This window comes from Desmodus rotundus, chromosome 3, assembly GCF_022682495.2.
Source record: "Desmodus rotundus isolate HL8 chromosome 3, HLdesRot8A.1, whole genome shotgun sequence".
NCBI classification, from domain to species: Eukaryota; Metazoa; Chordata; class Mammalia; order Chiroptera; family Phyllostomidae; genus Desmodus; species Desmodus rotundus.
In genome coordinates this window covers 60,547,159-60,572,567 of record NC_071389.1, presented here as the reverse complement: position 1 = coordinate 60,572,567, position 25,409 = coordinate 60,547,159, and the positions used below count along the sequence as shown (strand labels likewise).

The following is a 25,409-nucleotide window of genomic DNA, read 5'->3' as shown; positions in this document are numbered from 1 at the left end:
TTGCTGGTCCAGGATGGTGTGGCTGCTATGAAACATAATTAAGGCAGTTTCTCAAAAAGTTAAGTATAGAATTACCATATGACCCAGCAATTCCACTCTTAGGTATATACCCCAAAGGAATGAAAACGAGAACTTAAACAGATGTTCATAGCAGCATTATTCACAATTGCCAAAAGGTGAAACAACCTAAGTATCTATCAACAAATGAATGAATAATAAAATGAAGTAGATACATGCAATAGAGTATCGTTCAGCTTATATAAAAAGGAATGGAATTCTGATCCATGTTACAGCGTGGATGAACCTTGAAAGCATGCTAAGTGAAATAAGCCATAAAGAACTAAATACAGTATGACTCTACCTATATGAGGCATGTAGAATAAAAAAATTTATAAGAGACAAAGTGGAGCAGAGGTTACCAGGACCTGGAAGGAAGAGGAAATGGGGATTTAGTGTTTAGTGGGTCCAGCGTTTCTGTTTGCGATGATGAAAAAGTTCTGGAACTCGATAGTGGAGATGGTTACACAACCATTGTGAATGCTTTGAATTGTATACTTCCTAAAAATAGTAAGTTGCATGTTATATATATATATATTTTACCACATTAAACAATTTTAAACAAAAAACACAACACAAATGTTATGATGAACTTTATATACATTATGTTGGCCAAAGCGGGAAGCTGAATTGACTTTGGGGTATCACAGATCCAGGTCTTATTCCAGGAAAATCTCAGAAGGGTGGTGTAGCTTAAGGGTTAAGGCTACTTCCTTACCAGTTTTGAAATGCTTCATATTCTTCACATCCTCCATGGTCAGCAATTAGTTGGTGATGACAGACTGACTGATTCTACAAGCAAGAATTAGATAAACGCCTATTTTATGTCTTTATGCTGGCTTTGTGAAGATGTGCAGACTTAGCCTCAGAGATGAGTCAGGGTGTGCCTGGGAAGCAAACAGGGTAGTGTGAGCTGGTTCTGCTTGCTATGAGCGGACTGCAGGTTAGCTGTTTGTGTACATCAGAACTAGGCTAGAATAAAAATAACGCTGTAAACTTTCACATTTTTGCTGCTTTAACACAAACTCTTTAGATATAGTCTATAAATCCACTTTCTGGAGATATTCTTTCTGTTAAAAAATCAAATTTATTATTTAACTTCATTGCAAAGAACATTTCAAAAATAATCTTTGATGTTCAGCTACTGTGAGATCTCCCAAGAGATGTTAATAGAGATATTAAGGCAAATAATCCACTGCGTTTCCCTGTAATGCTTTAAAATATCCCACAGCATTCGCTTTAGGGAAGCAGTGTTTCTTCCAATGTGGTTTCATATGCTTTTTTGAGTTCAAACTGAACTACTTTTTTTCCCTAAAAATAGTTTCATTTTGGCTTTTTTTGCTTTTATTAACAAGTTTAGGTTTGTGGGTATGTAATATTTTTCTACTTTCTAGGTTATATTTCATATTTGTGAAAAAGTGAGCATAATTGTTACATCCCTTGGTTTTAAAATTTGGATTCATACGGAGAAATGACAATAGAGTGTAGCTGCCAGGAGCACTGATTCTGGAGCTGGCCCACATGGATTTTAATCCTGGCTCTGCTACGTACTAGCTATGGGACTGGGGCAAGCCATTTGACGCCTGCAGGCTTTGGTGTATCGTCTATAGACTAGAGCCTACAACGATATCTACCATACAGAATTGTTGAGACCTGGGTTAATATTGTAAAGCGATTAGAATAGTGCTGGACACATTGAAAACACTATTTAGGTATTAAATAGTGTTAAATAAAATAGCATAAGTTGGCTATAACCCGGACTTTGTGTTTTTATTTCCCATCTGTGAAATGGAGAGATCTTTAGCTCAGAGGGATAGTGAATGTTATTGTAATGTCCATAATAACTGTTACTTGGAAATTCTTCAAAAGAAAGTTGGTAGAAGTTTCTGTTTACTATTATAATTATCAATATAATCACAATGTATTTTCAATAGGAAAAAACCCTCTCAACTAATACATATAGTAGGTTTTGATTAAACACCTTACTTTTTTTGCCTTTGTCCTAGATAGAAAGGGTAGCTTTTTCATGGCAGAAGATACCAGATTAATCACTGTGACTCCATTGCTCTTGACATGATAATCCATACAAATTACCTATGTGGTATTAAGAAAATAATTTGTATAATCTGTGATGTAAGAAATCAGTTGTTTCATTATTTATCAACCATTGTGCAATTTTTACTTAATTTGGTTTGTTATATATTATTTTACTGCTCTTAACTTAATGATTTGAGCAATTATTTATAGTTTGTGATATGAGAGGCAATAGATTTAGAGGATATTATTAGATAATTTATGATAAAATGATGTTTATGAACATTATAGAGAATTCTATGATTTAATCTAATGCTGTTTACAGTTTATAATAAATTTATATTGTACAAAGTTTGTATCGTACAACTACATATGTAACTTTCCATTGACATAGAGGCATAGTAGGTATCAACGTTATTTAATATAGAATAGGTAGCTGGTAGAACCTGCAGCCTTCAATTTCTTCATGTTCCAATGGAAATACTTTACTGTTGCTGGAAGATTCCAATGTCAGGTGAAGAAAATAAAGCAAGTGATTTGATGTTCCACCACTGTTTATTTTTCTCACGACAACTGCTAATTACAAATCTTGCACTAACCCTTCAGCTCTTAGAAATTCCTCATTGATGTCTGTGTCCTGACTTTATAGCATGTCCTTCTCATCATTACCAGGACTTACATTTTCAACTGTTATGTTTATTTGCATTTTCTTATGTGGATTTCCTAGATCACTTCCCTCTAGGTATATAGATTGGGCCGGCCTAATGCGAATAAAAGTTTCTCCAGAGGGAAACAGATTGATTATACAGGTACATGCTGTTATTTGCAATTCTTAATCCCAAATCTTTGAAAACTAAGAAAAACAAGGAACCTTAATAATTGGCAAATCTGACCTGAATTGATATGAAATTAATTTATTGTCTTTATCTGGCTTACTGTGAATATATGTACATTCCACTACAGAAATATTAATGCTTTGTGTACCGGGTGCTGCCCCTAGCCCTGGCGGAGATGGTGCTCAGGGTGGGGCAGACGTAGCTTTACAGTTATGAGTGCATGAGGTGCAGCTTCTTCTTGCATTATTACTTATTGATTATTACATTATTTTTCAAATGAATAACTGTAAACCTACATTTTTCCTACCGTGTATACACCATATACACTATATAGTTCTAAAACTCTGGAAAATTCATGTATTCTGAAATACATTTGGCTGCAAAACTTGCATGTGACCTGTCATCTTGATTGCTTTTGATATTCTGTAATCATAGCACTGTGTTGTTAAGAATGTAGGATTTATAATCTAGTTATGAATGTTAATCTTTAACTTTTTCTTTTAGACTACCTATAGTAGAGTTTTTTTTAATGTATTTTATTGATAGTGCTATTACAGTTGTCCCAATTTTCCTCCTTTGTCCCTCTCCATCTAGTACCCCCATTCCCTCCAGCAATCCCTCCTGCCTTAGTTCATGTCTATGGGTCATGAATGTAATGTCATTGGCTACTTCATTTCCTATGCTGTTGTAACATCCCCCTGTATATTTTGTAGCTACCAATTTGTACTTCTTAATTTCTGCACCTTTTCCCTCATTCATCTCCCTCCTCCTCCCAGCTGATAACCCTCCATGTGATCTCCATTTCTGTGATTCTCTTTCTGTTCTGCTTGTTTGCTTAGTTTGTTTTTTAGATTCAATTGTTGATAGTTGTGAATTTACTGCCATTTTGGTGTTTATAGTTTTCATCTTTTTTCTTATGTAATTCCCTTTAACATTTCATATGATAGTGGTTTGGTGATCATGAACTCCTTTAGTTTTACCTTGTCTGGCTGGGAAGCACTTTATCTGCCCTTCCATTCTAAATGATAGCTTTGCTGGATAGAGTAATCTAGGTTGTAGGTCTTTGAATACTTCTTGCCAGTCCCTTCTAGCCTGCAAAGTTTCTTTTGAGAAATTGGTTGACAGTCTTATGGGAACTCCTTTGTAGGTAACTATCTGCTTTTCTCTTTTTGCTTTTAAGATTCTCTCTTTATCTTTAACCTTTGACATTTTAATTATGATGTGTGGTCCTCCTTGCATCCATGTGGTTTGGGACTCTCTGTGCTTCCTGGACTTGTATGTCTATTTCCTTCACCAAATTAGGGAAGTTTACTTTCATTATTTTTCAAATAAGTTTTCAAGTTCTTGCTCTTTATCTTCTCTTTCTGGCACCCCTATGATTCAAATGTTGATACATTTGAAGTTGTCTCAGAGGCTCCTTAGCCTGTCCTCTATTTTTTTAAATTCTTTTTTCTTCTTGCTGTTTGCATTGAATGCTTTTTTTCTTCCTGTGGCCAAATTAAGAAGACAAAGAAATATGGCCAAATGAAAGAACAGGACATAACTCCAGAAAAAGAACTAAATGAAATGGAGATGAGCAACCTGTCAGATGCAGAGTTCAAAACACTGGTTATCAGGATGCTCAAGGAACTCACTGGGTACTTCAACAGCATAAAAAAGACCCAGGCAGAAATGAAGATTACATTAAGTGAAATAAGAAAAATCTACAGGGAACCAACAGTGGAGGGGATGAAGCTGAGAAACACCCAATTCAAAAGAACCTATGCACCCCAATGCTCATAGAAGCACAATTCACAATAGCCAAGTGCTGGAAGCAACCTAAGTGCCCATCAGTAAATGAGTGGATCAAATAGCTATGGTACATTTACACAATGGAATACTATGCAGCAGAAAGAAAGGAGGAGCTCCTACCCTTTGTGACAGCTTGCGTGAAACTCAAGAGCATTATGCTAAGTGAAATAAGCCAGGCGGTGAAAGACAAATACCCTATGATCTCACCTATAAGTGGAACCTAGTCAACAAAACAAGCAAGCAAAATATAACCAGAGACATTGAAATTAAGAACAAACTAACAGTAACCAGAGGGGAGGAGGGAGGTTATAATGGGGGGGAAAGGAGGAAGGGCTTTCAGGAACATCTGTGAAGGGCGCATGGACAAAACCAAAGAGGGGTAGAATTGAAGGTGGGAGGTGGGGATGGCTGGGGTGGGGGGAGTAGTGGTGGGAAAATGGAGACAACTGTACTTGAACAACAATAAAAAAATAAAAATGGAAATAAAAAATAATATGGAACATAGATTGCCTATAGTTTTAATACATCAATAAATATTATTAAATTATAATTAATGGTTCCAACACCCTTGAACCAAATAATTATTGGTAATGTGGATAGCCAGATTCTCACACAGCATGTTTTTGAGAAATAGTTGAGTTGTTGCCCTGGCCTGTATTGTTCAGTGGTTTGGAGTGGTGTCCCTTAAACTGAAAGGTCACAGGTTTGGTTTCTGGTCAGGACACAAGCCTAGGTCGCAGGTTTGGTTTCTGATCAGGCACTAGTGATAGGCATCCAATTGATGTTTCTCTCACATCGATGTCTCTCTCTCTCCCTTCTTCTCTAAACATGTCTTCAAGTGAGCATTTAAAAAAATATTTGACTGCTTTTATACATTATTTACAAAAATTAATGATGAATTCCAAATGAACATAAACCATGGCCTGGATGGTGTGGCTCAGCTGGTTGGAGCGTCTTCCTGTAGATGAAAAGGATGCAGGTTCAATTCCGCAGGGTACACGCCCAGGTTGTGGTTTCCTGGTCAGGGCATGTGTGAGAAAGCAACCAATCTGTTTCTGGCTGTGTGTCTGTCTATCTCTCTCTCCCTTCCTCTTTCTAAAAACAATGAGAAAAGTCCTCAGGTGAGGATAAAAAAGAATTAACATGAGCCACATAAACTGGTTCCTAGTATGTGAGAACTGTGGCTCTTTATAGGATGTCTTGTCATACTAAGATCATATGTTGCTTCTATATTCAGCCTTCTGGGTGAGACTTTATGACCCCCTCCCCACTCTCCCTCCTGAGTCTGGGAGAAGAAATCTTTTTATGGGGATTGCATTGTTTTTATAGTATAATATCTTATATAGGATAAACATACATTTCTAGGCACATAACACTTTAATGAGATATGTTAATACTAATTTGCTTGTAAAAGTCTAACTTTTAACTTATTTTTAGGTATTTACTACCGAGCAGTACACAATTCTTCATGAGAACACCAACCTACAACTTGAAGTACAGTTCACCTGGAATGACTCGCTCCAGTGTTTTGTTTACATCCCGATATGGCCATTTGTGAAGTAGCAGGGAAGATTGCCAGGGCCTATGCATAAGAGCAATTCATTTCCCCCCTAATTTAAACATGCAAAGGAAGTAACCATTAAGTGCTGTTTTATGTATATATGACATATATGTGTGTGAAATATAGACACACATTTACTCAAATAACATGTATATTTATTATAATACATAAAAGAAGAATTAGCAGAAAACTTGGGTATATAAGACTTAACCTTTCTGGAAATGTAATAAACCATGTTAATATTGTTTACAAATATGTGAATGTCTAGAATTTGCCAGGTTTATAAATACCTTCCTACTAGAAATGTTATTTTTGCTGCAGAGTATATGAAACAGAATTGATCTTGAAGATCCCATTACAGTGTTAAATTATTTTCTAGATGACACATCTTTTGACTTAAAAAAACATTAATAGTATACTACCTTATTCTCTTATGTGTATAGTAGCCATATGAATGAACAAAAATTACAAGCCTGGTGTTGCTTTGACGGTAGGATTAAGTATGAAACGGGTCTCTCATTACTATCGTGCACTGCAAAGTGCATGAAAATCTCAACCTAATTCTTCAACATTTTATTCCTCTGTGTGGAAATTTAGCTACTTACGATAATGTAAATTACGATAATGTAAATTTGCAGGAAGGATCTAGTGAGATCCTATTCTGATCTAAAATGGAAGACAATCCAGTGGGTTAAGAATAAACAAAATATGAATTAAATTTGCTTTTATTTTTACTTTACATCGGGAGTCACATAAAGGAAAAAATGATGGTATTGACAAAGTCTTCTCATGATTTTTGTATCTCATAGCACTCATTTTTATTTGGGAAGTGTATCTCCAATGGGTGTATACAGTCAAATACAGTTTTTTCTGTCCTTTAGAAGAGTTGACCTTTCAAACGCATATCGGTGTTACATGGTAACGTGTCACACTTGTATGTCTTTCGATGTTGAGACCAAATTAAACTGCAAAGTCTAGTACAGTTGCACATTGCACCACAGAAAATAATCTACAGTGTTGCAAATAAAAGATTCTGATTACTGGATATTACTAGTTAGGGTATGCCCTTAAGAATTTAAAAAAATCAAAAAAATGTGAGGTTTCTTCTTGTTCAAAGTTAATATGCATAGCTTTCATAGGAGTTTACTTCCGTTTCTTGAGCCCTGGCTGGTGTGACTCAGTGGATTGAGTGCTGGCCTGTGAACCAAAAGGTCGCTGGTTTAATTCCCAGTCAGGGCACATGCCTGGATTGCGGGCCAGGTCCCCAGTTGGGTACATGCGACAGGCAACTGATGGATGGATCTCTCATACACCGATGCTTCTCACGCTGTCTTTCTCCCTCCCTTCCCCTCTCTGTAAAAGTAAATAAATAAAATATTTTAAAAAATGAGCTTTCAGCTTTCCATGAAAATATAAACACTGCCATTGATATGGGAATCCTTAAAAATTGCAATATTTACTTCTTACAATTTTGTTTCAACTTCTCTGCCGCATTTTATTTTCTCACAGATGCCAATTATTTGCAAAATTTATGATTGTTTTATGTCCTTTTATTGTCCTAAAAGACATTTCCAGTAAATCAAGCCCAAAAAAGGAAAACTGAGGGAAGCAAACTACCCTGGTTTAGTTCACAAGCTGGATAACTGGCAACCCAAAGTTGTAAGTTAGATGTCCTTTGTTTTTAAAGCCACGTGCTGAGTCTGTGTTGGACTAGATTAGGTGGTTCTCTAAATTATTGCTCGTTACTTGATCGTTTTTGACTATTTAACACCCATATTCTGGTCGGTACTTCTTCTTGCTAGAGGACCCCAAAGAAGAACTTGTTACTGTCTTTGTGACAAAAGGAGCAGAAGGATGTCAAGATAGAGGAAGTTACTGCAGACTCTGAATGTTTATGATTCCGTTTTGTGAATTCTTAAGCATGTGTTACAGATTTCTTAGAATATATAATGCAAAAGTGGGGATATTACAACATCATTATAAGAATGATCAGCAAATAGGCCTTTTTAAGGAGTATTTTTTCATCACTTTTCTTTTAAAATCACACTTTCCCATGAATGAGGCACAATTTCAAGTGTCTGGTATATGATATCAGTGGTTTTGTTGGTTGCTAACTTACGTTAGTTTAAATAAAACATGGTTGGTTAATTTGCTAGAGTGGGTGCTTTTGAACTTCAGTCCTTAGTTGTGCAAGAGTGTATTTTTATTTAAAAGAAGAATGTCCAACTTGGGGATGCGCCCTCTCCCTCTAGGAATACACACGTACACCCACGTACACACATACACTCAAAGCATTTTAAAAACCAAGAGTAAATTTAAATATATGAACTATCCAAATAATTGGTGAAAAATTTCACTTCTCTAGATACTTAAGTCTGCCTTTTTTTGAACACTAGATTTTCATTGTCCACATTTGCCTATTCTGATCTAGTTTGTTATGATGAAGTTGAGAAAAGCCATGTATTAATAATTATGTATACTATGGGGTATGCATGGTCTGTGGTTGCTGTGGTGCTTTTCCCCTGATGGGAACGTAAGGAGAGAAGATACAGTAATAAACTGTGGAAGTCTCTAGAGGCCATAGAAATGTTTTAGAGGTATAACATAATCCTTAGTTTCTATTATAATTTTTTTAGTTAGCGGGGTTAAAACATATCAGTGTAGGTGATGGTATGGGTCTGATGCTCTCTTTCTCCTGAGAGAGAGAATGGCTCTATCTGAAAAATCCAGAAGCTATTCAGTTCTACCAGGAGTTTTTAATAGGGAATTTGGTTTACTTATGATGAAAGTATATTTTTTATTCCGTTATTAAGAAAGTATCCCTGATAGTTCTGTAAATCTAAGATTGGAATGCTTCCCAGAAATGTATATGATTAGAATGATTTCCAGCATTGTACAAAAAGCAATCTTTTTAACTTTAAATCATCTATGAACAGAGTTTGCGATGCAAATTAGTTTTCACTTGAATAATCCGACATTGTAGATGGGTTGCCCTTTGTAATCCGTTAAGGAAATATTGTGATTCTTATCATGATTATTTTTACTAGATTTTATTTTACTAGCAGTTATTTATCTTGCTTGCATAAAAATAAAGTTGTAACATAATCAGATATAGAAATGCTAACAGTCACCTCTGCTAGAGAACATGGTTGAGTATCTCTGGTTATCTATAAGATGCAAAGATTTATACACATTTTTTGTAGATCTAAATACACAAAAAGTTTCTACTAATTCCTTTTCCCTAAAACTAAAATGAACCAAACTCAAAGAAAAAAATCCCAGTCTTTACAGCTAGATGACAGTAGTTTCTAGACATCAAGAAAAGATTTCATCCTAATTCTCTTTTTAACTTGGAAAGTATGCGATTATAGAATTTTGTTATCTAACTGGAAATTTAAGATGTTTTCATATAAATTAATACAAATGTTTTTCTCTTTAGCCTGTCTAAGCCATTCTGTTTTAAAATTCTCTTTAAATCTGAACATACACATTTCTTGACCTTTTCAAAAAACCAAAAAATTAATAGTTACATAAATGCTATTATTTCTTTTAAGCATTGATTCACTCTTAAATGTAAATTCTTTAAAAAAACAGTAGCAGATACCTCAAGAAGAATGGCAGAAAATAGCTTTCTGTTCTGCTGTCTGATGCTGATTTATATTTTGAGTCTTAGCTTGATTATGTGTGTTAAACAATAAAAAGTGTAACTACAATTAATGTGTTTCTGTGACTTGATAATTATTGAAAATTTGCTTTCCTCTTTAGAGATTTAAATTTTCAAGGACTGAATTAGTTATCTAAATATTTTGGCTAATATTATAAATAGATTAAAAATTTAGGAGTGTATGAATCATTAAAATTTTATTCCTCCCTCCCTCCCTTCCTTCATTTCTTGCTTCCTTCCTTCCTTATTTTAAACTTTAAGTTCTCTTTGAAGTTTGACCTTTGCATGGGCAAAGTCAAGAAAAGAGAAACTCTGCCTTGTTTTCGCCTCAGCTACAAGAAAAGATAATGTGATTGGATCTAGTTCAGTTTGTCTGCTGAGATTTTTAGGAATCAGGTTGAAGTCTCTGTGCCTAAAAAGCATTAATTGTCTGGATCCATGTGAGCCGAGGAACATGGCTGCCAATAACGGTCTTGCAAACAAAAATTGGTGTATTAAACTTATTTCACACTTTGATATCACTCCCCTTTGCGTGTGTGTGTTTTGTTTTTTTTGGGGTTTTTTTTTTTTTGCATTGTCATAAATAAGTGTATGGTGTATTGAAGGAAGGAAGACCATTCTGGTAACGTATTCTGCATTAACTGGGCAGTATTTAAGAATTGCTACATATAGCTTTTATTTTCCCTACCAGTGAACTTGAAAACTATTGGTATAGTCATCATTCAGTAGACTAATATTTTCTAAATTAGTAAGAGGAATTACCTTACAGAAATAATCAGGTAGTGCTGATATCTCTCTTTCAAAGCCGAGCAATGACAGTTCTTGGACTTGAGCTGCTCAGTTCATGCAGTAACTACGGTACTTGCTCCAGCACCGAACATTAATAGATTTGCTGAAGATTCTGGGTTTGAAGATGAACTTGAGAGCAATATGTTTGTTATCATGAATCGTGACTCAAATTACCCTCCTCTGCTTTACTACCTGTATCTAAATGCAAATGTTGTTACAGAAAATATGCTTAAAATGTCCATACAATGTGCAATTAGTATGACATTGTCAAGTTTCAGCATGTGATATCTGTATAGTAAAATTATATCAATTACTCGGATATGTTACTATAATAAAAACGCTTAACATAAGGAAACTACAATATGTTATCAAATGGCTATTTCCTTTTACACACACAGAGTATTTTTAGTATTAAAGGATTGGCTCCCAATTAAGCATCAGTGTGATGAAATATATTTTCACAGTAACTCTCCTCTGCTGTACAGACAGCAGCAGCACTATGGGGATGACTTTACCTGCTATTAAAGTCGGGTCGAATGAACAAAACCGGTGTCAATTTCTTAGCTGGAAGGCACACTTTTCTAAAATTTAGAAATGCTACTTTTATATCCTTCTGGCATCATTGCTTACAACAGGATTGCACATCTGCATAGAGTTATGTGAGCCTCCTGGCTATGAGGTTCATTCGGGGGGGAATTTATAGTTTTAGTTTTATGCAAACGTCATACAGGAAGCATGTCCTAGTCATTGCCATGCATACCATTTTAACATGCTTATATGTAAAGAAATTAGAATATTTTTCCTTTAAAGAAAGAAAACACTTTGCATAAAAATCCTATCATTTGGTAGGAACATTAATGCATGTATATTTAAAATTTTGTTACTATATATTTATAAATTAAAATTATTGTGTGAAAGCTCGAAGCTGAATTTTTCATTTATTTATTTTTTTTCAGTGACAGATAAAGGTGAGGCCAAAGTGGGTAGTTTCGTATCTCCCTGTTTTATTAAACAATTTTTAAGATTAAAAAAATATGTATGTATATAATTTGGAGTCCTGGCTGGTGTGGCCCAGTAGATTGAGCACTGGCCTGCGAACCAAAGGGTCTCTGGTTAAATTCCCAGTCAGGGCACATGCCTGGGTGCCAGGGCAGGTCCCCAGTAAGGGGCGCTCAAGAAGCAACCACACATTGAGTTTCTCTCCCTCTCTTTCTCCTTCCCTTCCCCTCTCTAAAATAAATAAATAAAATCTTTAAAAAATATAATTTTATTCAATTAAATTACTGAAAATCTTTATTAAAAAAATCATCCCAAAATAATTTCAAGTGTTAGAAAACTTCTTGCAGTGCCTTAAAACAAAGTTAATATTTAACTCTTCTGTAGAGATATAATAGATCTTTAATTTGGAGAAAGTTATCTCAATAATTATTCACATATATGAAGAATATGGTGATGACAGTGCCCATCCCCACGGTCAGGTCAATTTGAAAAACATTGGGTGGAAGAATTGAAATGTGTCTCTCTACTTACTGGACCTTTCAGAGTCTTTGGTTTTCTAAGATGCATAGAGTCTCCAGCAAGGGACTAGAATGGGCATGAGTCCATAATCGAATTTCATCTTCTATTGTAATACATCTCTGAGGGCTAGTCTTTTATGGACCAGACTTTGGAAAACACCAAAACTGAAACCAATTCATTCACTAATAATATGATTATTTATAACATTTATATACCTGAGGTATAATTATGAACACTGACAAATCTAGTGCAAGAATTTACTTACACTTGTAACTTGAGAATTTGGTCATTTCCAGAGGAATATCTGAACCAGGGTTTCATCAGGGAATGGCTTGACCCAAGAAGGTTGACCATAGATAAATAACCTTACTGCTACATATGAGTTACATTAGACATTTGCAACATAGTTGTGATGTGCAAAGTAATGTAAAATGCTTAAGAATGTGATCCAAGACCTTGTGAAAAGATAGTAAGACCTTATGATTTATTGAGTCCAACATGAATAAAGCCTGTCCTTAATGGGAGTGTAACATCAGCCATCAGCAGATGTTAAAGGCTTCATGTAGCGCACAATGTATCTAGCAGCACTTGTGGGCTGTCTGAAAGTATCTTCGTGTATCATACAAACAAAAATCCTGTTAATTTCTGATAAATTTTCTTGTGACTGACAAATTTCTTTCAAGGATGGATAGTTTATTAAAAGTTTGTTGTATTATTTGTGAGAGACAAAATTAAGTCCAACTTTTTTCCATATCTAAGTTTTTCTTAAGCAGTGTGTTAGACATTTGGGAAGTCTTAAGAAGTTTTGTCCAGAATCAAAAAAGTATATAATTTAGACTTGCTGTGTTCTATTGTGCTGTTGCTAGTGTTAGAATAAGACAACTCTTTAAAGGTCAAGAAATACAAAAAATTATTTTTAAACTTGCAGTATGCTGTTAGCAGTAAAATTATTAATATATCTGCATGTTTATATATGATTTAGGGGAAAATATATGATACAGTGTATGTGAAAAATCTAGAGTATATAAACCTCAATATAGTTTAAAAGGACCATTTCAGCATATTGCCTCAATTTCATTAAAAGGATGAAAATGTGAATTCAGAAAATTACCTAGTCCTTAGGCTAAAAATAGGTACATCATCAACACCTAATATCATTTTAGCTTAAATTGGTATTCAATAAACGTTTTACATCATGATGTGAAAAATACAAAGGAAAACTCAAATTTGGGGAAGAAATACCGGTATTTTTAAAGTAAACAAATTTAGCTAATTCCATATGTTTTAACTCTTCCTGAACTGAAGCACTAGATTTGTTGCCATAAAACATTTATTACAAATACAGAATAGGTAGATTCCTCAGAAACTGGCTCGTTTGTGTATTTTAGTCATAGGTCTCTCAGCCAGGGATTTCTCCTATTTGTTCTTTCCTGACCATTTCTGAGTTTGCATGTTGGTTTCACTCAGTTCCACTTTTCCCAGGTTGTCACATTACTCTTCCTCTAAAAATACTCAGTAACCATAGCCTAGTTTGATTATTTTAACTAAGACATTGAGTTCTTATCATAAATATATAGGAAGGGCAAAGGCAGATTCCACTTCTACATTATTGTTTATGCTTTTGGACTAATATTTTATTTTTTTAGCAATGTGGATGACATTGTGTCCTTGTTCTCTGAGCAGCGGGTTACAGCTTTTCTAAGTTGCATGGCTACTGAAAATCTCTTAGTCATGAGAAGCCCACTTCTAGAACTGATATGTTTTAATATTGATCTTGCTCCTTCCTACACACGCTAGAAATTTCCACAGTAGCTTATAGATCTGACCTAGGTACTTAATTATTATATGGGGATTAGACATTTCTAAAAGACTCCGTAGTACCACAACACCTTGCCAAGTAATCCCAAGGCTTTTGGAAAATAAAATGAAGACTAAGTAGTATCTTCCTTAGCTTATTACCTTTCATCTACTTTACTGTTTACTTCTCTTATGTAATAGAAAATGTACTGGGACAGGGAGCAGAGGTTGTGGGTTCCAGTCCTCGTTCTGCTATGAACTCCCCGGGAGGGACAGGGTTTTCGTTTCCTAAAAAGAAATGCCAACTTTGTCTATGTGATAGTTTTGTTGTGAGGAAAATAGGAATCACTAGTCTCTGTAGTAAAGTATTGTAATTTCCTCATCTATAAAGATACTTTGGCGCTGGCCAAGTTGGTTGAAGTATTGTCCTATATACCAAAATGTTGTAGGTTCGATGCCCTGTGCAGGGTGCATACGGGAGGCAAATAATCAATGTTTTTCTCTCACATTGATGATTGACGTCTTTCCCTCTCTCTCCCCCTCTCACTTTCCCTTTCCCTGTCCTGCTGTCTCTCTCAAATCAATAAAAAAACATATTCACCTGGGAGGATTAAAAATATCTATTCCACCATTGATCAGAACACTCGACTCTGTGATTCTAAGTCTGGTGGGTATGACTGGGCTTCAGGTTCTGTAAGTATGGGACTAAGGAAACTTATTACAGGTGTTCATCTAATAAAAAGCTTTTGTGTACCCACTAAATTCAGTCACAAGATCAGTAAGGTAAAATTTATCCACACAGCCAGAAATTTTAGATAAAAATCAAAGAAAACCCTTAGATTTTGTTATTCCTAATAAAGATGGTGGTTAAAAGAGTGGCCTCAGAAGCCAGGTAGGCTCAGGGGAGAATGACGCTGAGCCTCAGTTTCCGGGAGTGCTGTTATGGAATTAACGGGGACAGCCTGTGTGAAGTTCTGAGCCTGACAAGTAACCTCCTAATAAATGTGTATTGTTTGTGTTTTCATTTCCTCACAATGCCTTTCTCTACCACCCCCAGAGAAACGCAACTCTTGCTGATACATTTTAGGATTGAGCGCTCCCAAAGCCAATGTGATGTTCTGCGGCATTCTGCAGGCTCTTCCATCTATCTCATTCCTCTTGTAATGTCATTTCTGGGCAAGGGGACAATGTAGTCATTGGATTCTCAAAAAGTTTTAACCATCAAAATCTTCAAATAGACACTGAATAGAGAGGAACGTTGAGCCATCTGTAAGGAACAGTCTTTTAAGTATTTGTTGTTAGGCGATGCCAAGAATAAACATCATGAAATTACCACGCATGTGCCCTTTTGGAAACAAGAAGTTATAGAGAGAAATACTAACAAAGGAAAACTTTTAATTGGCTATTCCTGGTTTTTCTCAACAGGTCTTGATAAATATTGTTAGCACCACGAACAACACTAGGCCTGCCACGCACAGCTAACGTGTGCTCTGGGGTATAAAACACTCCTATTCTGGGTAGGGAGATACACAAACACTACTAGGTAATACTGATACAGAGAAGTGGTACAAGGGAGTGGCAAGGGGTGCGTGGGAGTGTAGCAGGAATCATGAGTATCCTGTGTAGAAGCACTGGGGAGAGTGTCGCAAGACGGCAGTTCAGTTGGGTATTGATGTGGAAGCAAGCTTTCCACAGTGAAAAAGAGGGTTCCAGACACAGGAAATATTAGAGATGAGAGGGCCTGCCCCACGGCACAGCAGCCCAGCACAGCTCAACATAGATTTGGGTGTTGAGTGGATGAAAAGGTGGGTTAGGGCCAAATTGCCAAATCCTTAGATGCCATGCTTAAGGGTTTGGATTTTACCCTTTATACAGTGGAATTAGTGAACATTTTTAATATCAGATAGTGAGGAGGTGGGGTCTTTATGGAGTTCGTCCTGTTGGCCTTATGGAAGAGGGAGGAAGTTGGCGGGGAGTTGGTTGGCGGCCATCGCGTGGCTAGGACTCTGCGCCTGGAGTGCAGGCAGGTTAGGATGACGGCCTAAACTTAGGTGAGGAGGACAGAGTCCAGGGGCAAGAGACATACCTGAGGGAGGATCCTCCAGATTTTTAAAATCTATTTTATATAAGGAATAAAGGGTTTAATTCAAGATTGTTTAAAATTTTTTTTCATTGTCATGAAAAATTTCAATAGACAAATGACTGGTGTTTCTGCCGAACCAGCTTCCCTCGGCTATGGCGTGTATTTTCCTTTTGCCAATCGTGTACTGGGTGCTGGCTGTGTGCTAAGAACTATGCTAGACACCAGAGAAACAAATTATTAATACAATAACATCCTGATTTTTCACGAGCTCAAATTCTGGTGCAGGAAAACATCATCTAAACAAATAATTATAATAAAGTCCCCAAGCATAAATAACATAGGTATATGTAAGTGATTCTATAAAATGTCCTATCACCGTTAGCATGGAACGCCTCCATATGATGTGAGGGCCTGCTTCGGAAATGGCCCTTATTGACACCAGGTGTAATGAATAATTTGCTTGGCAGAAAGCAGATGCATGTTTAATATTTTGGACTATAAATAGGAGCACAGAGTAAACAGAGGCAAAAAACAAACAAAAACAAAAGCAAAACCAAAACCCCTTCAAAATAAATATTCTCTTCAGAAAGAACTCCCAGACTTTTATTCAGTCCAAATGATGAGAGGAATGTAATGTAGCTGTCAAGAGCCTGGACTCCGGGCCCCAACTGTCGGGGTTTCAATTCCAGTTCCACCATTTCCTACTGGTCTGACCTTGGGTAAATTCCTTTATACCTTTTTCTCATTTTCCTTTTCTGTCAAATGTAGACAATAATGAGAGTCGTGATAGGGTGGTTATGAAGATGGATTTGTGCATTTCTGAAGCCAGCAATGAGTTGAAGTCTCATTTTCATTGACTATAATAGAAAAACTTCAAAATCACTACCAGAGATCAGGTTTATATACATATTTTATTAAATAAGTACATTTTCATCTTAGTACTGTTTTTAAAATGTTATTTTTATTATCTGGTTTTGCAATAGGTTCTAAATATGTGTTGTATTAATAAGTGATATTCATATCTTTAACTTAAAGACTTTTGACATTGAAAATCACATTCCCATTGATTGTCCTTTGCAGTGTGATAATTCTTTCTGTTACTGATACGACGCTTTCCCTGTCCCGTCAATAATATTATAAACAATTTATACCACCTGATATCTTTCTATTCTGAGGTTTTAATGATAAAGACACAGCTCTTGATGTTTTAACGATTACATCTCCGCTAACATCTTTTCATCTAAAATATGCTTTTGTTGTTTTTATTATTATGAAATACATGGAAAGATTAATTTAAAAAGTTATTTTTCTGCCCTCAATGTCTGGTATGGTTTATCAACTGCTCAGCTGTGCTGTCGTGGTTAGTGACATTGTTGGAGCCATTTAATTGAACTGTCACTCAACTAGTCTCTTTCCATTATTTATATCTGATAATTAATTAATTAATATTCTATTCTCTTCAATAAAATAGTCACTTTGAGATATATCATCTTCAAGTAGGTCCTGGAGGTATAGGCAGAACCGCAATAATAATCAATCAAACCTTCCCTTGATAATCCTCCCCCACAATGAGCTGTACCTAGTGCAGATGCCAGCTTCCAGACCACGCGCTAGTTCACGCCAGTGCCCGTGACGTGTGTGAGCTGCGGAAGGCTGTGCTGCTTTAGAAGTTGTTTTCAGGTCTTCTACAGGGGAAGTCCTTCTCTAAGGTTTTAAACACCATAATGGTTGTTTTCTGTGGCTATTTCTCTAAGTTTATGGGTAAGTGTTGCAAAGAAAAAGAAGGCTCAGAAAAATTCCTGAATCTTGGCTTCCAAAGATGAGTGTAACCCATTGAATAGACGAGGGGCTTGACTTATGATACATTCTTTTAAGTCTTTGTCAAACTTTTGCTGACATCTTTGATGTCTTAATTCATATCATTAAACATCTACTTTATTCAGTCTCATGTTTAAAATAAAAAGGCTTACACATATTCTTTCATTTTGGTTGAGTGTGGTGGTATTCTGATAAGTTAACAATTTCCCAAAGGTTTCTGAGCTCTACCCGACTGCTTTAGAGAACTGGTTAAAACTATGACTGGAGTGCCCCTCTGAAAAGATTCTTGATTTGATGGAAAGGAAATGAGGAAATGGTGACTGTGAATAGTTTTTATTGTGACTATAAAATTCTATATGTTTGCTTTACAAGTGGATTAAAGAGATGGGGAATGATGCCCTTTTGTTCCAAGATACTACACTAACTTTAGTAGTATTTTTACTTCTATGAAGTTTAGTACGTAATGACTTCCCCTGAGAAGTTCTTTATTCCATCTTTACATTTGTCTCAATTAGGAAAATTTGCTAATCATATATCAATTTGTCATTGATCAAAGAGAAAGGTCTTATTTTTGACGTGCTCTTTGGCGTTTCTAGCGGTGCACTGGTAAATGTTTACCAACCAGTTTCTGAAACACACACACACACACACACACCCAGAAAGACAAACAGAACCCTGATTTATATAAAATCAGTTTCATGTGAATACTCCCAACTTATTTAAATACTCCCACCGTGACAGATTTCAACTATCAAAATGATGTCACCGGATGAGGCGCTGGGGCGCTATCTGCACAGTCAGCTCCCACAAGTTGGCACCCGATGGCTCCAGCCAACTACTGGTTCTGATTTTAAACTTGGTAATCACACAAGTTTTTATTTTAATGTCTGGACTTCTGCTACCACTTATGTCTATTCAGTAAATTTTCTTTTCAGATGGATTGTAATTTGTTTCTGCAAATACATAAATAGATAGAGCACTTAGGAGACTGCAAATATTTTCACCTTCGCTCAGTGAGTCAGGTTTCAAAACTGAATTTCCTATGTAGTTAACTACCCTCTTATTCCTTTTCTTGGGTACTTTGATTATTACAAGATGAAATTTCTTGGAAGTTGATAAATGAAAACACTTGAACATGTGTTCCAACTGGCTTTTAATTCATGTCAATTTAGAAACTCAGAATTATTTAAAGTAGTTCTAGCTGTTCTAAGGTTAGCAATTAGCACTTTAATTTGTGCAAATGACACTGGAAATGCTGTATCAAAGTACTTTCTTTTAACAATAAAACCTTCTAAAAAGTTTTACAAATTAGTAGTAATCGATTTGAACAGTACTGCTTTTTCACCAAGAGAGAGCAACATAAGCACACTTTACAAAAATGCATTGAGGAGCCATCGTACATCGTGAGTGGGAGCGACATGTCCATGCTTTATTTAGGAACCTATTACTTCACCTGCCTCTGAGCCTGACGATGAAGTGCAGTGATGAGAGGAGTTTGTGGCAGTCGATGATGCATTCTGTAGAGAGAATATTTTTTCTTCAGGTATTTTCTGAACCCTATGTTTCTTCATTATGATTTCACTTATCATCCATGTTTATGAGTCTCTAAATATTGCCATTGTTTTTCCTGTCACAAATGGCTTTGAACAGGACACATTTTTCTCCATCAAGTATAATAAGGTTAAATACGACTGCAAGCGTCTTAAATGCATGAGTAGTGGAATTTTAATTTTTGTTTTGTTCAAAATGAATTAAGATGCTCAACATTCACCTTTAAGAGAACTGGTGTGTCTGGAAATTTTCCTTAGGAAGATTTTAGTGCTATTAAATGTAACAGCTACTTTGAAAATAAACGCCTGACACTTGACCATAAAATGGAAGTGTGAAGATTTCACCAATAAATTTTGAACTTTTAAAGACTTAAGTATGATTAACTTTAATTAGAAATTTTGCTAGATTTTGTGGCTTAATCTCTTGCCTTAATTATGTTAAGGACACTATTTCTTTCAAAGTTTTCATACTTCAGTAAAACAGTGTCTTTAGTTTGCAGTAACTGAATATTAAACTTATATTGCTTCCATATAACAGCAGGAGTACCTGCAAAACATATCAGTTAAAACTCAATAGGGCCAAATCTTTAAAATGCCAGTGACAAATGATTTATTATACTTATTAAACTCATGTTTTATGGATCTTTAGATACTTGTCAACCTCTGGGGGAGCATTTGCCAGAGCGAGAGAAGAAAAAGAAAGAAAAAGGTCACGGCCACAAATAAATGCATCAGTTCTGTGTTTTTAGGAAAGCTGCTTTCATGTGATTTTAAATTCAGGAAAATTCAGATAAAATTCAAATACATCTAAAGCATTATTTTTTAAAGACTCGTTTTTAGAAGCCTTTATGGGAAGAAGCTTGTGAATTAAAAAAAAAGTTCTGTGTGAATATTTGCATGGTTTCTGTAGCTTGCTGTTAGGAATGTTGACAGGCATGTGTTAGGAATGTTAATGCCATAAGGAGGTGTTGCCCTGTGTCATTGTACCCTTGAGGTCTAGTTCTCCTCTTGTCCTTTCATACCTACCCTTTAGAAAACAGTAATTATATCTGAAACCCTGGGCCTAATTCTATACTTGACATAGTTACCTCAGAATATAATGATGAGCCACCTACTTTATTTTTTTTAAAAACATCCCTAGATCAGATATGTATACTTATAACTGCAAAACCCCAAATTAAAAACTGTAACTTAGAAATCATTCTGCATATTTAAAAATATTTAACTTTGAGGTTCTTTTACACAGAAAGCTCCCCTAAAGAATTAAAAAATGTATGTTAAAATAAATCTTGACTTACAGTCTTTAAAGACCATCAGACAATCAATCCATCAAGCCTTCAAACAAGTATTTACGGAGCACACGCTAGGTTCCAGGCACTCCTATACACACTAGAGACCCAGTGGTAAAATATCTCTGCCAGTGGAAGAACATTGCACTGAAGCTCAAAGGTCCCGAAATGGTAAAAGATGGTGTGTTTAAGGACCACAGAAACGGTGGTATGGCTGCACTGTGGGGAGTGAGAGCGTGGCACAAATGTCTGGACTTTAATTTAGTGGAAAGTCACTGGAAGGTTTTAAGCAGAGGAGTGGTGTGCAGCCACACCTTTTAAGAAAGATAATTCTTACTCCTATGTAGAAAATAGATTGTTGGGTGGCAAGAAAGAGTGTAAGCTGAGGTGGGATGCCGCTAACATTGTCCAGGTAAGAGGTGATAGCTTTGATTAGGGTGGGAGAAAGGAAAGGAAGGTGGGGATTTAGAATATATTTGGGAGGTAGAACAGATGAGACTTGTTGGAGTGAGGGATCAGTAAAGGAAAGAATCAAGGATGTTTTTAGATTTTTTTGACGAGTGAATTTTTAAAAAATATTTTTTAAGATTTTATTTATTTATTTTTCGAGAGGAGAAGGGAGGGAGAAAGATGGGGACAGAAACATCTATGTATGGTTGCCTCTTGAGCGGCCCTTACTGGGGACCTGGCCCGCAAACTAGGCATGTGTCCTGGACTGGGAATCAAACCAGTGCCCCTTGGGTTCACAGGCCAGCGCTCAATCCACTGAGCCACACCAGCCAGGGCAAGCATCTGAACTTTTGACATGAGGAAGAACGGGTTTGTAAGGGGCTGGAGAATACAGAATTCGGTTTGGGGTATCTTAAATTTGATATCCAAGAGGAGGTGTTGAGCAGATCATTGTATATTAAAATATCTGTTACCATCTCCACATTCCAACGAGAGAAGTGAGGCGCAGAGAGGTCAAGCACTAACCCAAGATCACGTAGCTTGGTTTAGCCAGTGGAGCTGGTGTTAGACTCCAGAAAGCCTGGCTGCAGAGTCTACGCTTCCAGCCACTCCTCTGTCAGCTGGACATTCGGGGTTGAAGACATTTAAAACTGTGGTGTTGTGTTGAGCTCAGTTTGGAAAAGAAGATGAAGAGTAGAAAAATGCATAGCCATACCCAGGTTTTCTGGCACTAGAGGTGGTGAAAAAGGTGAGAAGGTAGCAAGGGAGACTGAAAAAGAGCAGCCACTGAGGTCTGAAGGAAACCAAGGGCATAAAGGGTCATGGGAGGCAAGGGGAGAAATTACCTTGAGGAGATGAAGGCTGTAGAGGCGTTGAGTAAGACGAGCGGAGGAGAGGTGGCCAACATGGGGCTGTTCGTGACCTTTACGGGAGCGGTTCCAGTGGAGTGGTGGGGAAGGAAGCCAGTTTAAATTAGGTGGAACTTACTACGGAAGCACAAATGCCGACAGGGAATTGAGGAGGCCTCTTGTGGTTTTGTATTCGTGTAATATGCACAGTGAACTGCGTTCTGTCTGAAGCCGTTTTGCGGTGGGTGTGGACTCTGGAGTCAGACTGGGGTATGAATTTGAAATCTAGTACCAGTTTTGTCATCTTAGCCCTTTACATAACCTTTCTGAGCCTCTTTGCTTACCTGTAGCATTTCTTTCATGCAATTCTTGGAAGAAGCTCTGCTGTTTACCTCCTTGCTGTTCTTTTCGTAAAATGCTATTTCCTTTACCTGATTATCTTTCAAAATCTCCACCTGCCCCTAGTGTTGTCATGAATAGCTGCCCGGTCCTTTATGTTAAGGTTTATATGTATGTCTGAAGTCGCATTAAAACTCTTTTGTGATTATTCACATTTTTCTCCTATTAAATTGTGTGCGCATTAAAACAAGTTCTCTGCCTGTTCATTTTGCATCTCGAAACACCTCTCGGATTGTGAGGCACGGAGTGTGTATTCCAAAAACTCCAACTGAATCGAATGTGTCTAGTCCCACTGTGCGAGGTGAGTGTGCCATCGGTAAGGACCGTGGTGGGGGTTGTGAGAGGGCAGGGAGCGTTCGAGCTACACAGATGCTCCAGGCAGTGGCGCAATCAATTTTCAGTTTAAAGTCCAAGTGCAGACATGTGACAAAAGAGCTTTAAAACTTTTCCCATCACAAGACATAGACAGAAGGCAACTGTCAGAACAAAGGACCGAAGGTCCCCACAGAGAGGACTCAGACGTGCCGAGCCGCGGTAGAGACAGGGAGCTGCCGCAGCCTATAGCAGTGGCTGGGAGTTCACAGAGTAGACTGGAGGCAGGCGGAGTTTTCAGAAGTCAGTTGAAAATGTGTTCACTCAGTACTCTGAGCTAAGATTAAGGTTAAGACTTAATAATAAAGAGTCCCAAAATAAGAATGAATAAAGGACAGTTTCACTGATTTTAGCTTATTTGGAGTTCCACAAAAATAGGGTGTAATTAAGGTAGTTGTAAACTTGGTTTCATTGTGCTGGAAACTTCATAATACAAGGGCACAAAATAAAGGAAAGTGGACTTTGAGCCAGGGTTTTTCAGATGCTATTTTCTAGGTATTACAGATTTTTTCTTCATACTCATAACCTGTCCATTTCCTGATTTCCTTTAAAGGTATTTTTTTAATTGCTCTCAAATTAAATCACTTTATCCTGGCCTACATATTATGAATATAAAAGAAATCAGGTCAAGCTTAATGAAAATCATAGTGAGACTTTTGCCATCAGACAATGAATAGAAATGAAAAATGAATGTAATCATTCCTTTGTTATTTATGAGTTTTTATTATTATCATTGTATTTCATAGGGACTTATCTTGGGATAAAATCTAAGCATATGTATCTTATGTCTATATATCTAGATATATATGATAACCTTGAAGTTATATTTATAGTATATAATATATAAATATGATATATAGTTTAAGCATATATATGAAATCTAAGTATATATATTTACATACAGATATATAGGTATGTATATGAAAACCCTGAAGTTGTTAGCTTAGAAAATAGAGAATTTTTTTCTGTCAAGTTCTACTAATGTATAAAGGGGGAAATCACATAAGGGCTACATGTCTACATAAGTAATAAAGAAAAAAATTAAGTGTAAAAACTAAGATTTAAGATGAGGGAACACAAAAATCTAGCAAATATGATGAAAAATAGACTTTCACTTAACTGCTCTGGAAGAGAACAGAATGGGAGGACATGAGAGGTGCAGGGAGAGCTGGAACCAGGAAAAGACAGACAGCTGGCATTCCTGTGAAGAGCCACAAGGAGAGGGAGGAAGAGTAAGATTCCCCTCAAACACAGCAACGCAAGTATGAATGCAAAGTTTAACATGCGCACCCCATTTATCTCGATAAATTAAACAGGAAAAAAAGAAGAGAACAACATATAAATACACTAAATAGAAGAGATTATGAACTGCTTAAAGGCAAGGCTTGTTTCTCATTTATCTTTGTGTCTTCAGCAGCTAGCACACCAAAGCAGGTTTTTACTATATGTTTGCTAAAGTGTTGAAAAAACAGAGAAAACAATTTTTTATTGATTAACATCTCATCTTGTAGCCACAAAGGTACTTGGCAACTATAGACATGAATAGAATATATAAACTGTAGTCACTCCTCAAGGACTGGAAGAGATGAACTGAAATTGAAAGTTTTCCACCTATGCTTTAGCCTATTGATGTGGACGGCAACGAAAGGAAGGGGCTGTGACTTGGAATTGTTGAGGTCAGCACTGATAGCTTCCACAGTAATCAGTACAAAGATGTTTCCCAAAACATGGAAACTTCTCTAAGCTTGAATGGAATACTTGCCAGTGAATATCTATAGAGAAGTGTGGAATGCACAATGATGTTTTGTATGATCTGGTCAATTTTAAGTATTTAAACTTGAAAAGTGAATATTAAACACATAGGGTCTCTAAATTCTTGTGTTGATTTAGCTTTGGAATTCCTCTTAGACACACTATCTCTATATATATTCTCCATTTTCTTCTTTCTTTTTGATAAGGCAAGGAGCCTTTGTGATATAACTTATAATTTCTAATAAAGAATAAAGTATTCTTTTTATACTGCTTTTAATACATGAGACAAAGGAGAAATTGGTTTGGAGCCCAGCTCCCCAGGAAAGCCCTCCCACGTTTCCACAAGTTCAAGTTGAGGGAGGGGCTTTGATAGTTGGAGTGAATAAGTTGTGGTAAATGGGATGGACACCATTTATGTTGTCTTATTCTGCCTTTTCCAAGTTGTCACGTTTTATTTTTGCGATTAGTAGTATTTTTATCCTAAGTAAGCCTTAGTAATTTTAAACCTATCCAAAGAGAAGAAAAAAAAATACGTGTGGTATTTTGGCACGGGGGCTGATAGGGACATTGAGTGAGGGTAATCGCTCAGTGCAACCTAAGTAGCTGCAGTTTGGTGGCCTCTCCTTCCACAATGATACTACCAGCCTAAGACTCCAGGACCCTGTGTTGGGAACTTTCAAGTGTATTGAGCTACTAGAGGGTCTGTTGCAAGGAGTGCATGGCCCATAAAGAATGATTTAGATGGGGCTGAACCTGTAAGCATGATCACCAGGTGGTAAGTAGCCTGCAGTGGATAGAAAG

At 36.5% G+C, this 25,409-nt stretch overlaps 1 protein-coding gene across 4 annotated transcripts in view; it reads left to right on the top strand.

Moving 5' to 3' along the window:
• TTLL7 (tubulin tyrosine ligase like 7) overlaps nt 1-10,347 on the top strand; it is a 139,863-nt gene extending 129,516 nt beyond the window's left edge. For 3 of the 4 annotated variants that reach the window (XM_053920382.2, XM_053920383.2, XM_053920384.2), the window contains one exon: nt 6,156-10,347. In XM_053920382.2, the coding sequence (XP_053776357.1) occupies nt 6,156-6,276 (121 nt within the window). In that variant the 3' untranslated portion in view covers nt 6,277-10,347. Of the gene's footprint in view, nt 1-1,451; nt 1,929-6,155 lie in introns of those variants that run through there. The other variant, XM_053920385.2, reaches the window with a different exon arrangement.
• Nucleotides 10,348-25,409: the final 15,062 nt, after the last annotated feature.